Source organism: Vanellus vanellus (assembly GCF_965231255.1).
Source record: "Vanellus vanellus genome assembly, contig: HAP1_SCAFFOLD_33, whole genome shotgun sequence".
In the NCBI taxonomy this organism is placed as follows: domain Eukaryota; kingdom Metazoa; phylum Chordata; class Aves; order Charadriiformes; family Charadriidae; genus Vanellus; species Vanellus vanellus.
In genome coordinates this window covers 182141-196934 of record NW_028128339.1, presented here as the reverse complement: position 1 = coordinate 196934, position 14794 = coordinate 182141, and the positions used below count along the sequence as shown (strand labels likewise).

Here is a 14794-nt window from a genome sequence, read left to right as displayed (position 1 = left end):
TCCTCAAACTCCCCATCCATTCTATTTCTGTCCCTTTCAGCGCTCTCCACCAGCTTTCAAAGAAATCTGGCAAGTTTGTTCTTCTAAGGTATCCTCTGACATTTCATATCATCTTACCTTGCTGAGCCCAGCATGGCCTCTGCTCCCTCTCTGGCACACAGCACTGCCAGGCCTGACCGGTCACTATGGCCATGGGGACACGGCACGCCGCCCCCGCCCCCCCACTCCTCACGCCCATTGTGACCAAAGGCCTGTCGCCGCCCCAGGCCGCTGCTGTCCCCCCAGCCTGTCCCCGCTGGGTCTCCTGTTCCCCCAAGTCTCTGGTGTCCCTCCTGTTCCCCCCGGGGCCTTCACCACCCAGAGTCACCTCCTGGCAGCCCCTGGGCCAGTGCTGGCTCTCCCCACAGCCCTGGGCCCATCCTGCCACCCCCCATGCCTCTCACCGCCTGCTGGCCCTCCTGTCACCCCACGGGCTGTCGCCCCCGCTCTCCCCTCCTCTCCGCAGCCAGCCAAGGCCACACAGCCCGGGGCAGACGCAGCGGGCTTTGCCCTGGGGCGCCCGGCTGCCCACACCGCAGGGCAGCCAAGGCAGGGGACATCTTGGGGACTCTGAGTGGACCTTGGGGCAGGGACGGAGAGTTCAGCCAAAGAGGCCAACGACCACCTCCATTTATTGCCATAAACCAATGCACTTCAATGCACTTCCCAATTGGGGCACACCCACAGTCGCTTGAACTCTGCAGAGGAGGATGAAGGAGGCAGGAATGAACCGTGAGCGTCAGGAGGTGCCCCAGGACCACATTTCTTGCTCTCTCAATCACTACAGCTGCTGCTGCAACAGCCCTAGCACATGAAATCCTGCCATGAATGACAAGGTCTAGCTCTGCTGGCTGACACGCTGCAGTTTGCAGACACTTCTGAGCACACTACTGATCTCTTGGCCTTCCTTCCTAGGAAAGATGCTGCCACCCCTTAAATCAGCTTTGAGACCCTTTGCTGGAATTCCTTTAGGAGGTCAAGAGCTTCCTTGCACTGCGGAGCCCAGCACCAGACACAGCACTGCAGATGTGGCCTCACCAGTGCTGAGCAGAAGAGGAGGATCACCTCCCTCCAGCTGGAGACAATGCTTTTCCTAATGCAGCCCAGGAAGCTGTTGGCCTTTGCCGCAGCAGTGCGTTGATTTTGGTTGCTTGTGCAATGCCTCACACAACTGTGGCCTGGGCACTCATAGGAAATAGATACCTGATCATTTCCATATAGTCAGTGTCAGTATGTGTGCCTTCTTGAAACCATGCAAGTGCCGACAATCAATTGGATTTGGTTGAGTGATGTGTACGTACAGTGAATATGAACTACAAATTCACACCTGTGCGAAGACGGGATTTCAAAAGTTTCAAGCAAAGTCTTAACTGTCACCAATGCTGAGTTTATTTATTTTAAACTAAGAACAACCTAGAGTTTCCTTGTTTTAAATAAATCCCTTCTGTTCCCCCTTCCACTCTTTCCATCCCAGCAAGACTGCAACCTGCTGCCTCCTGTTGTGCGGGTCATGAGCCATCCATTGCAGAATGGCCTCAAACACGGCCTCTTCTTTCCCACGGAGCTCCTCCTTCTGCAGGATGCGCTGGAGATCGTTGACAGAGAGCTGCAGAAACTCCCTCGACACCCTGGTCACCCCCTCCAAGTGGTGGAGGATGAATGCATGGGCTGCTTCTCGCAGGTCAGGGCAGTAGTAATACTCGGTGAATCTCCAGATGCCGACACAGTTCTCCAAGCACAGCTGGGACTTTAAGAACTCGCAGCACAGTCTGACGATGCCCATGATGTTGAACTGGTCGGCCGCTATCAGCAAACGTTCAACATTGTCGGCCGTGACGGGTACTGTGCCGGTGTAGGCGTACTTGATAAGGAGCTGCATCATTTCAGGTGAAGTGCCGGGGATTTTATAGACGACCATCCCGGCGTTGCTCCAGCTGGTGGAAAACAAAGCCCTGGAAAAAGCAAAGCATCGCTGGGGGAAAAGCAGCTTTGCTGCATTAAACCCGGACTCCGTTATCCCCTGTGCCTCCTTCCCGGGGCACCAATTTGGGCACGCGCAGTAGCCACGCTGGGAGGCTGTGGGGTTTATTAATTCATGTGTTACGAGCTGGTTGTTTTAACAAGGAGTCACCGCCTCCGGCTGTGCACAGAGAGCCACAGGGCCAGTGCCCCCCTTGCTTCAACAAGACCACCAGAGAACGACGGTGTGTGGGGAAGGAACACCTCCTGCCCCATGGCAGACAAGCCCGGCTGGCCACGCTCCAGCCCTGCACCGCATCTAGGGGTTCGTCAGACACCACTTCCAGTGCTGCTGTGAGATCTTGGGTTGGGAACGAATTCCAGTGTCCAGGGAGGCACCAGCACTATGGGGAAGTGCTGGAGGAGAGTTTTCGTGCTGAGGGAAGTGCTGGAGAGACACTAAGGCAGCATGACACAGCCTGGGAAATGCTGTGTGTCCCCATCCCCTCTTGTTCCAAGCACTGACCTGAAGTATTGACTGCAGCTACAGAGGATGTTCTTGTGAGCATTGAACTCAATGCCACCCAGACTGATAACCACATCGCAGAGTCTCTCCTCCAGGCAAAGCTCACTGAAGATGGTGCAAAGCACAGCACTCATCTTCCTCTCCCTGGGTGAGGATGAGTGTTGCCGAGAGCCAAGCTATCGCCCACGTCACAGCCTGCGGAAGGTGCTTCTCCCGGAAGTGCTACAGCGCTTTGTCCATGCCCTCCCTCCAACAGCGTCTCTCAACCCCTGCCTGGCTGGGGGCTCTGGAACGTGCACCAAAGTGACATCACAGATGCAGGGGTGACCTGGCACCGGCTGTGAACCCCCTCACAGCGAAGGGGGTCCTGGTCCTCCCTGGTCCCTTGCTCCACCGCTGCCCTCAGCCTTCACTTCGCCACAGCTCAGAGTCTGCCAGACCCTGTACCTACACGCTGTTGGTGGCTGCTCTGAGAAAAACAGCCTCGTGATTCCCCTGTAACTTTTTAGTGTTATTTAGCCAGGTTACAAAGCTCCCCAAATGTAGGCACCGACTGCTGCTCAAGTGCCCCCGTACCAGCTCCCACAGGAGCACTACTACTAAGCACAAAATGTAGACTTTAAGAAAGAATATGAAGTTCATGAAAATAATTTACACTTAATTAGAAGAAAATCAGAAAAGATACTCTTTTCCTTAGGAATTTATATCTACCCATAATATTTACAGCAAAACTATTACAGTACAGGGACAGCATTTTCTGAGAGCCAGGAAACAGAACAGACTGAAACTAAAAATGATGAAAAATAGTGAGTCTATTTGTATTGTTCAAGCTGACCAATCGATACAACCAAGATTCTGTGTATTATATTAAAAATATCAAAGTACAAACTGGGTCACTTGGGCCCCTCCGAGTAAAGCCTGTGCCACGTCCCAGTAGAAACAGGATGTCCTAATCCCCTTCCAGTACAGACTGCTCCACCTAAGGTACAAAGTGGATGCCCTGATACCCTCCCAGTATTGACTGGTCCTCTTTTAATCACCTTTGGGATACGTATTGCCACTTCATCACCATCCCCATGGCAGGGCAGCAGTGGGTAATAGCCAGAGGGCTGTGCCAGGCTGGGAAGTTTCCTCGTGTGTGGAAACCTGCACAAGGAGACGCAGAAGCCACTGAAGGACAAGGTGAATCGAGCCAGTTTGCAGAGGTGACAGCCATCCAGCTGGCTTTGGACATTGCTGAATGAGAAAAATGGCCAGTACTTGCAGCCACACTGCCTGTGACACAGAAGGCAAAGGCCAGGATTGGGAAAATGGAGAACTGCTCACTGTAAGTGAAGATCAAGTGCGAGACCACCTGAGGAACCTGAAGATGCACAAGTCCATGGGACCTGATGAGATACATCCGCGGGTCCTGAGGGTACTGGCAGATGAAATCGCTAAGCCACTAGCTATCATATTTGAGAAGTCGTGGTGGTCTGGCAAGGTTCCTGCAGACTGAAAAAGAGGAAACATAACCGTCCAGAGGGACTTGGACAGGCTGGAGAGTTGGGCAGAGAGAAACCTAATGAAATTCAACAAGGGTAAATGTAGAGTACTGCATCTGGGGAGGAATAACCCCATGCATCAGTACAGGTTGGGGGCTGACCTGCTGGAGAGCAGCTCTGTGGAAAGGGACCTGGGAGTCCTGGTGGACAACAGGATGACCATGAGCCAGCAATGTGCCCTGGCGGCCAAGAGGGCCAATGGCATCCTGGGGTGCATCAAAAAGAGTGTGGCCAGCAGGTGGAGGGAGGTCATCCTCCCCCTCTACTCCTCCCTGGTGAAGCCGCATCTGGAGTACTGCGTCCAGTTCTGGGCTCCCCAGTTCAAGAAAGACAGGGAACTGCTGGAGAGGGTCCAGCAAAGGGCTACGAAGATGATTAGGGGATTAGAACATCTTTCATATGAGGAAAGGCTGAGGAACTTGGGTCTCTTTAGTCTAGAGAAAAGAAGACTGAGGGGGGATCTTATTAATGCTTTCAAATACTTAAAGGGAGGATGCCAGAGGGATGGGAGGAGTCTTTTTTCAGTGGTGCCCATTGATAGGACGAGGGGTAATGGGCACAAGCTTGAACATAGGAAGTTCCATCTTAACACGAGGAGGAACTTCTTCACTTTGAGAGTAGTGGAGCACTGGAACAGGCTGCCCAGAGAGGTTGTGGAGTCTCCCACTCTGGAGACATTCAAAACCCGCCTGGATGCTTTCCTGTGCAACCTGTTGTAGGTGACCCTGCTCTGGCAGGGGGGTTGGACTAGATGATCTCCAGAGGTCCCTTCCAACCCTGACTATTCTGTGATTCTGTGATCTGGGTCAGGGCAACCCCAAGCACAAATACAGGCTTGGCGGGGAATGGCTGGAGAGCAGCCCTGAGGAGAAGGACCTGGGGGTGCTGATTGACGAGAAGCTCAACATGAGCCAGCAGTGTGCGATCGCAGCCCAGAAGGCCAACCGTATCCTGGACTGCATCAAAAGAGCGTGGCCATGAGGTCAAAGGAGGTGATTCTGCCCCTCGACTCCACTCTCGTGAGACCCCACCTGGAGTACTGCATCCAGCTCTGGAGTCCACAACATAAGAAGGACATGGACCTGCTGGAGCGTGTCCAGAGGAGAGCCACAAAGATGATCCGAGAGCTGGAGCACCTCTCCTATGAGGAGAGGCTGAAAGAGTTGGGGTTGTTCAGCCTTGAGAAGAGAAGACTCTGAGGAGATCTTATTGTGGCCTTCCAGTCCCTATAGGGAGCCAACAGGAGAGGTAGGGAAGGACTTTTTACTGGGGCATGTAGCGATAGGCCGAGGGGGAACGGCTTTAAACTGGAAGAGGGCAGGTTCAGATTAAACATTAGGAAGAAATTTTTCACTTTGGGGGTGGTAAGGCACTGGAACAGGTTGCCCAGAGAGGTTGTTGAGGCCCCATCCCTTGGAGGTGTTCAAGGCCAGGCTGGATGTGGCCTTGGTCAACCTGGTCTACTGAGAGGTGTCCCTGCCTATGGCAGAGGGGTTGGAACTCGATGATCTTCAAGGTCCTTTCCAACCTAAACCATTCTATGATTCTATGAAGATACTGATCTCTGGGGGATTTTGTGTACTGTCTCTGTTTGCAAAGGCAAATGACAACAGAATTGGGATGGGATGCAGTAGGAGGGACACGGGCACATGGTGCCAGTGAAGGTGCCTAGGACCATCTTCCCAGGCTCCAGCTGCAGCTTCCCAGGGGCTCCGGTATCCAGCAGCTCCTCTGGGACAGCGGTCAGGCCCAGGCATGTCCTTCAGAGACACGGGTTCCTCTGGAGGTACCACTGGGTACTGATGGTCAGACAGTGGAGCACTGCCTGGAAGCCTGAGACATTTTGACACGTGTATGAGTACGACCTCATCAGCTGAAACAAGTGAATACTTCTAATAAAATGTCAGTGTTTTGCCATGAGATGAAAAATAAGGAGTTTTCAGGATGTGCATTGATAGCAAGGGGGAGAGGTTTTGTCCTTCCCCTCTGTTTGCATTGTCAGAACTCTCTCAGGCTCTGCATTTAATCTCCCTCATCTTTCACATGGTTCCATTTCTCTGAACTAAACTGAAAATGTCCAAAGGCACCTTTCCAGCAGCACATCTGCACAGAAGCACTTGCGATTGTTCTTGTGATTTCTCTTCTCCTTCCTCTTTTATCTTTCGGACACCTCTCAACAATGCTGTTTCTACTTTGAGCTTCAGACACTTAATAGCCTGCCTGTCTTTAATTAGACTGTGGATTTCTGTCTTTAGACAACACTTTAATTTTGTTGATTTTATAATTTGATTTCTGCCTAAAACATTTCTTGCGTGGATATGCCTTGTGGAACATGAACCTCATTGGTGGCAGCTTCTAGTTGGTGTACAGTTGAGGAGTGTGTTTTAGTTTAATTTTGAATCTTATCAGTTTTATTTTGTTTGTTCAAGGTAAAGTCCCTCTTTGCCATGGTGCCGCCAGGTCTCTAAGGAAAGCAGTGGGCGCTGGTGCAAAGGAGCTGTAACCTCCAGCTGCAGAGTGTGGTGGAGAAGTGTGATGTGAGGCAAAGGGAGGCCTGTCCCAGGTGGCTGAGGAGAGACATGGTGGGGTTGGGGAGGTGTGGAGCAAGGGTGTCCATGCTGTGTCAGACCTCAAGGGACAGCTTCTCTGACTGGTCCAGATCTCCTCAGGAGAGACCCTGGATCAACATCAGAGAGTGCTGCAATCACCACTCCTCTACACTGAAAAATTATAAGCTACACCATTGAAAATAAGAGGTATTAGAAGCAGAGGAAAAATTACAGGAAGAGACATGGTTTGTTAGGGCTTTCTTTACTGCAATGAGCCCCATGGTGTACTTGCTGCCGAGTCCTTGAACCTCAGGTACTGAGATGAGATTGCACAAACCTCTCATGAAGAAGTCACAGTCAGCAGAGAAAAAGTACCTTGAAGTCTTTCTGAGCCCCACTGAAGGTGGTTACTGACAAAGCCTCCCCAGGGACTCGTTAGAGCGGACAACTGGAAGCCATGATTGCAGGTAGGCAAAGGCCCCGTGGGGGCAGCTGTGCGGCTGAGAAAACCCTGCCTTCGCTTTCTGAAGCAGAAAGGCCGAGCCCTGAGCCCCAGGCCCAGGGAAGGCAGATGCTGTCCCTCATGCATGGCTTGGGGCTCTTGCTGGGGTAGTGGGATGTGGGGGGCATGACGCTGAGTGAAGGACACCGGTGTGACAGTTTCCCCTCAGGGAAACCTAACACAGCTACAAACCTGATCCAGGCCTAAAAAGGTATTCAGAAGGAGATGACTTCACAAACAGATCCCAGTCATGAGCCTGCTGCTGGCCAATCCATTGCCCAAGCAGCAGTGACCTCACAAGCAACCTCTAGCTGCTGACATGTTCCAAACATGCTGGCATGTCATGTGTTGTATGTTACATACACACTCCTGCTGCTGGCATGTTCCATACTTGGGACCTCACAAGTACCAAGCCAGGTCAAAAACCCTGTGCTGCCTTAAGAGGTGCTCTGAAACACATGACTTGGAACCCCTCTGAGTTTGCTCATGGTCTCTCAGGTTGTCCGGCAGCAGTGCCCTCACAATTATCGTTCAGGCCATACGCCTTCTGCTGGGCTATTGGGTTCTCAGGCAGAAGGCACCTCACAAGCATCTATCCTAGACATAAAGCCTTTTGCTGGACTTTCATGTCCTCACAGAATCATGTAGATTTGCAAGGGATCTTTGGAGATTGTCTCCTTCAACCCCCCTGCCTAAAGGATGTCAGACAGCTCTGATTGCTTAAGACCATGTCCAGTTTGGTTTTGAACATCTCCATGAATGGACACTCCACAGCCTCTCAGGGAAGACTGGGACAGTGTCATGTGCCCTTGATGCAGAAATCTGTTTTATTGAGTTCAGGCGGAATTTCATTTTTTTGAGGTCTGGGTCCTAAAGCATGTGGCCTGTGTCAGGATGGTGAGGGACGTGGACTTCTTCAACCTGGTGAAACTCCTCCAGTGAGAGTCAACATCCGAAAGGGATAACCTCACAAGAAATATTGGAGAGACATAGATGGGAAAGGATAGGTAGAGATACACTGAAGCATTTGGCTGAAGAAATGGTTAGACTGCTGAAAGACAAGGGCGGGCTTCTAACTCCCTGGAGCTAAAAGCAGCACCTGCGTAGCTGAGAGGGATCTGAGTGAGTAAGGAGTAAGGGGAAAGGGAAACTGGAGAGCAATGGGAAGGGCATAGGTCCAGATGGCCTGCTGAGAAGGTGCCTTTAGACCTGGTCATTTTGTCAGGACAGGTGGAAAGAGTCAGGAGATTAAATACACAGGATCATGGGCAAAGTCCTGCAACGCAAGTACAGGGGGAGGCCAAGATTTCTTCTCCTTCGATTAATACACTTCCTGGAAATTCCCATTCTGGCACTGTGGGAAAGCATTGCCATTTTATAAAAAAATATACCGTCATCTTGGCTGATGAAAAGGTGCTCATGTGTTTTGAGAAGTTGCAAGCAGTTCCAGGCAGAGTTCAGCTCTCACCACAGACATCCAGGGCCACCTGTAGAGGCCCCAGCATAGCTGAGGTGTTGGTCTGGGACAGGCCACTGTCACATGGGACCTGCAGGAGACCAGAGCCCCTTGGGAGCTGCTGATAGAGGCTGGGCAGAGGGTGCCAGGACACCTGCACGGGCACCAGGCGTCTGCGTCCCTGTGACTGAAGACATCTGTATTTGTGCAGCTGCGCTCACCCAGGCTCTGAAGATCACTATCCTCATCAAAAGAGGGACAGAAAATATTCGTGACACCCCTCACAGACTGGTATATCAAACAAATCAAGCTAAACTAAGAGTAAAAGAACACAAGACATTTTTAAAAGCTGAAAAAAGCTGTCGTAGACAGTAAATTATCCATGGCCCAGCAATGTGCCCTTGTCGCCAAAAAGGCCAATGGAATCCTGGGCTGCATAGGGAAGAGTGTGGCCAGTAGGTCGAGGGAGGTCATTCTCCCCCTCTACTCGGCACTGGTGAGGCCACAACTGGAATACTGTGTCCAGTTTTGGGCTCCCCAGTTCAAGAGGGACAGGGAACTGCTGGAGCGAGTCCAGCGAAGGGCAACTAAGATGATTAAGGGCTTGGAGCACCTCCCTTATGAGGAAAGGCTGAGAGAGCTGGGACTCTTTAGCCTGGAGAAGAGAAGGCTGAGGGGAGACCTTATTATGGCATACAAGTATCTAAAGGGTGGGTTGAAGGAGGATGGAGCCAGGCTCTTTTCATTGGTTCCAAGTGACAGGACGAGGGGCAATGGGCACAAGTTAGAACACAGGAAGTTCCGTTCAAATACACGGAAACAGTTCTTTACGGTGAGGGTGACAGAGCACTGGAACAGGCTGCCCAGGGAGGTTGTGGAGTCCCCTTCCCTGGAGATTTTCAAGACCCGCCTGGATGCAGTCCTGAGTAATGTGCTCTGGGCAATCCTGCTTTAGCAGGAGAGTTGGACTAGATGATCTCTAGAGGTCCCTTCCAACTCTGATAATTCTGTGATTCTGTGATTCTGTGAAAAGTGTATTAAAGCTTATACTTCATTTAAATATTTCCTGATTTTTTCATTGTTTCATTTTTATTAAAATTTTCTAAACATTTCTATTGTATTGAGGCCTGCAGCATAAAAAAGAAACAACCCATTATTTGTATGTCTCACAGGGAGCCCTGTGCCCTTAAAATCCTCCCCGACCAGGCATGTTCATACCCACCTCACTCTGCACAGTCAGCCTCCTACTAAGTTGCTGAGCTCTCTCACCACATGCTGGTGAGCAGGGCACCAGCTCCAGGGAAAGAACAACTTCAGGGAAACACCCTGTTCCTGCATGGCCAAATTTGCCCTCGTGTGAACACATCAGTGTTCCAGTGTCTACTTAAAGGGGTCTCTAGATCATCTATGCACACTCCCCCTTTGTGCCTTCCATAGTAAATGCAGAGGGACTCCATTTGAGGTGAAGAAAGGCAGCACACTGCTCTCCCACAACATCCGACACCTCAGTGCAGATGTTTGTGTGGAATCCAGGTGTCTAGACTTGCCTTTCTTGTTAATGGAGAGAAAGAAGTTGTCTCAAGTGAGGTGTCTGGAGAGAGGAGGCCTCCATGGAGCCCTGTGAGCTGCCCCTGTGACCTGAAAACACGGCAAGAATCATCCGCAGGCTTGCTTTGGCAGCTCAACCTTCCCAGGAAGAGCTTGTGATGTATTTCAACCAGCACAGAGGATTTGCCTAGCATGCTGCAAAGGAGTTCAGAGTGTGTGTGGTAATGTACAGCCTCCAATCGACCCTTTGAACTTCAGCTTGGAAGAGGGTTCACTCGGAAAGATCACAGGAGGGAGCTAATAGCCAGGCGGTGTGGGGGCCGAGCAGGTTCCTGGAGGTCAAGGCAAAGAAGGACCCAAGGGATTGAAAAGTGCTGGGAGGAGGAACTACACTGGAGGTGGGTGAAAACGCTCTGTCATATGAAGACTGGACAGACATCTGAACAGTAGTTATCTGAAACAAGAGGATACAAATTCCCGGTCAAGAGTCCATGGGACATGAGAATGCACCAGAAGGAGAAATTCCTCGCTGCCCATGAACACCAGGAATGTATTTCATAGTCACAGGTGTCATTCAGCTCCCTGACGCCCAAACCTATAAGTAGGAGGGTCAGAGTCTAGAGCACAGCCTTTGAGGAGGTTGAAGCTGGATGCAGTGAGCTTCATGGGTAACATAGAGCTGTCTGAGGCAGTGCCTCCCAGGCTCACCTTGTAGCCAACAGAGTGGAGGAGATGTTCCCCCGACTTGTTTTAGGTGGTCACACAGAAGAGAGGAGGATTCAAACACAGGCCCCTGTCAGCGCCCTGTCCCTGCGCTGGCCCAGCCCCGCTGCCCCGCACATGGTCCAATGGCCCCCACCGTGCTGAGCTCTGGGCAAGGGCAAAGGGCAGGCAGGGCTGGATGCTCCTATGACACTGGCACCAAGATGAGCAGGAGACAGCTGCAGAGCAAACCTCATCCATGAACTGGGATGAGTGGCCAGTGCTGGAAGGAGCCAAGGGGAGAGGCTGGGGGTGATGAATGCCCTGGACACCTTCTCAGTCTGTCCATGCCACCAAGGGCACAGACCGGACTCCTCTCTCTCATACTGGTTCACGTGGCTTGCTCCTGCCTCCAGCCACAGGGATGCCACTGTAGAGGCAATGGGACTGTAACAAGTTACACGAGATCCTAGGGGTAACACAATGGCCAGGGCACAGAAGACAGTGTGGAGTGAGGAGACACCAGCACTGAAAAGCCACGTCCTGCTGCTGTCCTTGGCCATGGCTGCAGGGAAGCAGCAGCCCCGACTCGCAGGCGGCAGACTCAGAGTGCCCAGCGAGGCAGCCAGGGGCAGCCCCAGTGGCCCCGGGGCTGATTGTCCATGGGGCAGCTGGGTATTTGCCTCCTGAACCCCTCCTGCGTGCTGGGGCTGCTCACCAAGCCGCTGAGGAGATGTGAAGTGACAGGATCCAAGACGAAAAAAAAAATTAAGCAAGAGGCCAAGAAAACCATATCAGATGTCAAGAAAAAAGCACAAAAAACCAACCAAACAAAATGAAAAGTAAAAGACCAGAAAGGAAAGAGATAGACACATATGAAGAAAAGTTAGTCCATGTCTTTGTGAAATACCATGGGAACCCTAGTGGATTAATGGTCACCTTATAAATCTGAAGTAGAGTATATTCACATAGTTTCTGCAATGCATCCTTGATTTCCTTGTTCCTCATGCTGTAGATGAGGGGGTTCAATGCTGGAGGCATCACCGAGTACAACAAAGCCACCACCAGATCCAGAGATTTGGAGGAGATGGAGGGGGGCTTCAGGTAGGCAAATACGGCAGTGCTGAAAACCAGGGAGACCACGGCCAGGTGAGGGAGGCATGTGGAAAAGGCTTTGTGCCGTCCCTGCTCAGAAGGGATCCTCAGCACAGCCCTGATGATCTCCAAATAGGACAGTATAATGAAAATAAAACATCCAAAAGCAGAAAAACAACTTAATATAAGAAGCCCAACTTCCCTGAGGTAGGAGTGTGAGCAGGAGAGCTTGAGGATGTGGGGGATTTCACAGAAGAACTGGTGCAGGGCATTGCCCTGGCAGAGGGGCAGTGAAAACGTATTGGCTGTGTGCAGCACAGCATTGAGAAACCCACTGCCCCAGGCAGCTGCTGCCATGCGGACACACGCTCTGCTGCCCAGGAGGGTCCCGTAGTGCAGGGGTTGGCAGATGGCAATGTAGCGGTCATAGGACATGATGGTGAGCAGGGCACACTCTGCTCCAAGCAAGAAGAGAAACATAAAGACCTGTGCCGCACATCCTGCATAGGAGATGGCCCTGGTGTACCTCAGAGAATTGGCCATGGCTTTGGGCACAGTGGTGGAGATGGAGCCTAGGTCAAGAAGAGAGAGGTTGAGGAGGAAGAAGTACATGGGGGTGTGGAGGCGGCGGTCGCAGGCGATGGCAGTGATGATGAGGCTGTTTCCCAGGAGGGCAGCCAGGTAGATGCCCAGGAAGAGCCAGAAGTGCAAGAGCTGCAGCTCCTTCTTGTTTGCGAATGCCAGGAGGAGGAACTCTGTGATGGAGCTGCTATTGGGCATTGGCTGTTTCTTGGCATGGAGGCTCTGTTAAAAGAAAGAAAGAAAAAAAAAGAATAAAAGAAAAAAATTATGACAGACTTCTGTGAGCCAGGCCACTGAATTTTCCACAGAAATCACCCCAGTTGAAATGCATTTCCGATCTCTGGTTGGTGCTGGCTGAGTGTGGTGTGAGGAGCAGGACCTCTGCCTGTGTGTTGCTGAGGACTCAGCCCTGCTCTGCTGCAGTGGGTACAAGGGACCTGCTGTGTGACAGCTCCCACGGTCACAAGGGGTGTCAGATGTAATCCGCCGTTGATGGAAAAGTTCAGTATGTGCACAAGTGACTCTCCAGAGTGTTGGCTGCAGAGCAGAGGCTTAGCATGTATTCATAACAATTTTGTCTGTGTTTTTTTATTTTCCACCATCACATCTGGTGAGTATTCTTTTGCAGGGTAGAAATCCTCATTTTATGACTGAAAATGTGAAGTGTCTTGAGACAGGACAAGCAAAAAGGCTCAGCTCCCTGTAGCTTAGAGCAGAGTCAGGAGAGCTGCAGTGTCCATCAGTTTTTTCCCATCTGCCCTACACTCACTTGGGCTGCCTTGAAGATGACTTCACACACAAAGTACTTATTCAAAAAAAAACCAAACAACTGAATATGTGTGGGAGCAGGGAGCACTGTTTCAGAAGGCATATCTGTGCACTCTTCTCTGTCCCAGCCCAGAGATGGAGCTGTGATGGAGAGAGCAGGACACGACCCCTCCCAGAGAGAAGCAAAGCACTCTGAGAGGAGAGTGCCCACCCCCGAGGAAAGGCTCAGCACTCCCCAGGACCCAACGGCAGAGCTGTGCCTCGCTGGGGGCAGTTTGCAAGCCCCGCAGGACTGGCAGAGCAGGCAGTCGGGGTGCTGCAGAGGAGATGATGTGAAGAGAGAGTGCGCTCCGGTCCCAGCAGACAGCGCCCAGCAGACACCTCCATGGAGGAACCCAGGAGGGCTGGCTGAAGGCAGCCTCCCCCCGGGCGTGTTGGCAGTTTCCCCCCGGCCCTTGCCCCTGTCTCTGCTGCCTGGGGCTGTCCCTGCCAGGAGCTGTTGCTCTGTCCCCAGGTCTCCCCCACTCAGTGCTCCCAGAGCCCATCCCACCCGCTGTGTGCTCAGCTCTGCCCTGCAGCAGCCAGCTGCCTCTGTGCGGGTCCGAAGGAGTGGAGCAGATCCAGCCTGATGCTGCAAGCAGAGGTGATGCTGGTGCTGTCTGTCGGTAGAGGAGTGGGTGAAGGCACTTGATGAGGTTTGTGGCAGATCTGCTGATCCCTCAGTGTCACAGTGACAGCTCCTTTCCCTTAGGTGAAAGCTGAGGGAACAGAGCCCTGAAAGGTCTTCGCCTTTAAGGTAGCCCCTGCCTTGACTTTCCCCTTGCAGTGCCACCTCTGCCAATGTTCTGGAGGTGATCAGCAACTGTGAGCAGCCCTCACCCACGCAGCACCCTGTGGAGAGCAGAGAGACGCTGCCCTGACAGGGGCCATTCTTCCACTCACAGCTTCTCCCCACAGCAGCTCCGTGGGAGCTCCCCGGGCAGGCGCAGAGCTGACCCTGGCAGGCGGCAGAGTCCCTGCCCTGGCACACAGTCCCCAGGGTGCAGGGACCCTGCTGGCAAGGACAGCCCTGCCCACCCCTGCCTGCACACCCACCTTCAGACATTCACATTTCCTAACAAGAGACCCTCTCCCCCCTTACTAATCCCACAAGCTGTGGGTTATTCCCGTGTTAGGAGATGCCTCCAGCAACTCTACCAGCATTGCCCTGCACCCACAGACTCACCCTCTGCAGCACTGCAAAGATTTCTCCTCCAGTGAGCTCTCGGTCCTCCTCCCAGTCCTGACCACCTCGAAGCTCTCTCTCTGCCTCGCTCGTCTCCCTGAGGTCCCCTGGCACTGCCCTCAGCCCTGCTGCGCTGAGCAGAGGAGCTGCTCCTGCGCAGAGCTGTCTCTCTGCAGCTCTGCCCACTTGTCGCAAGCTCCTTCTGTCCCAGGAGCCTGGCCCAGCTCAGCAACACATCACCTCAGACCTGAGAGGAACCTGCAGAAACCTCTCAAGGACTCCAAGTCAGATGCAAACTC

At 52.4% G+C, this 14794-nt stretch overlaps 1 protein-coding gene across 1 annotated transcript in view; it reads right to left on the bottom strand.

Moving 5' to 3' along the window:
* LOC309684573 (olfactory receptor 14J1-like) overlaps positions 1–12700 on the bottom strand; it is a gene marked incomplete at both ends in the record, with an annotated part of 39514 nt that extends 26814 nt beyond the window's left edge. The window contains one exon of the mRNA XM_082500460.1: positions 11765–12700. Within this exon, the coding sequence (XP_082356586.1) occupies positions 11765–12700 (936 nt within the window). The remainder of the gene's footprint in view (positions 1–11764) is intronic.
* Between the last annotated feature and the right edge of the window lie 2094 nt (positions 12701–14794).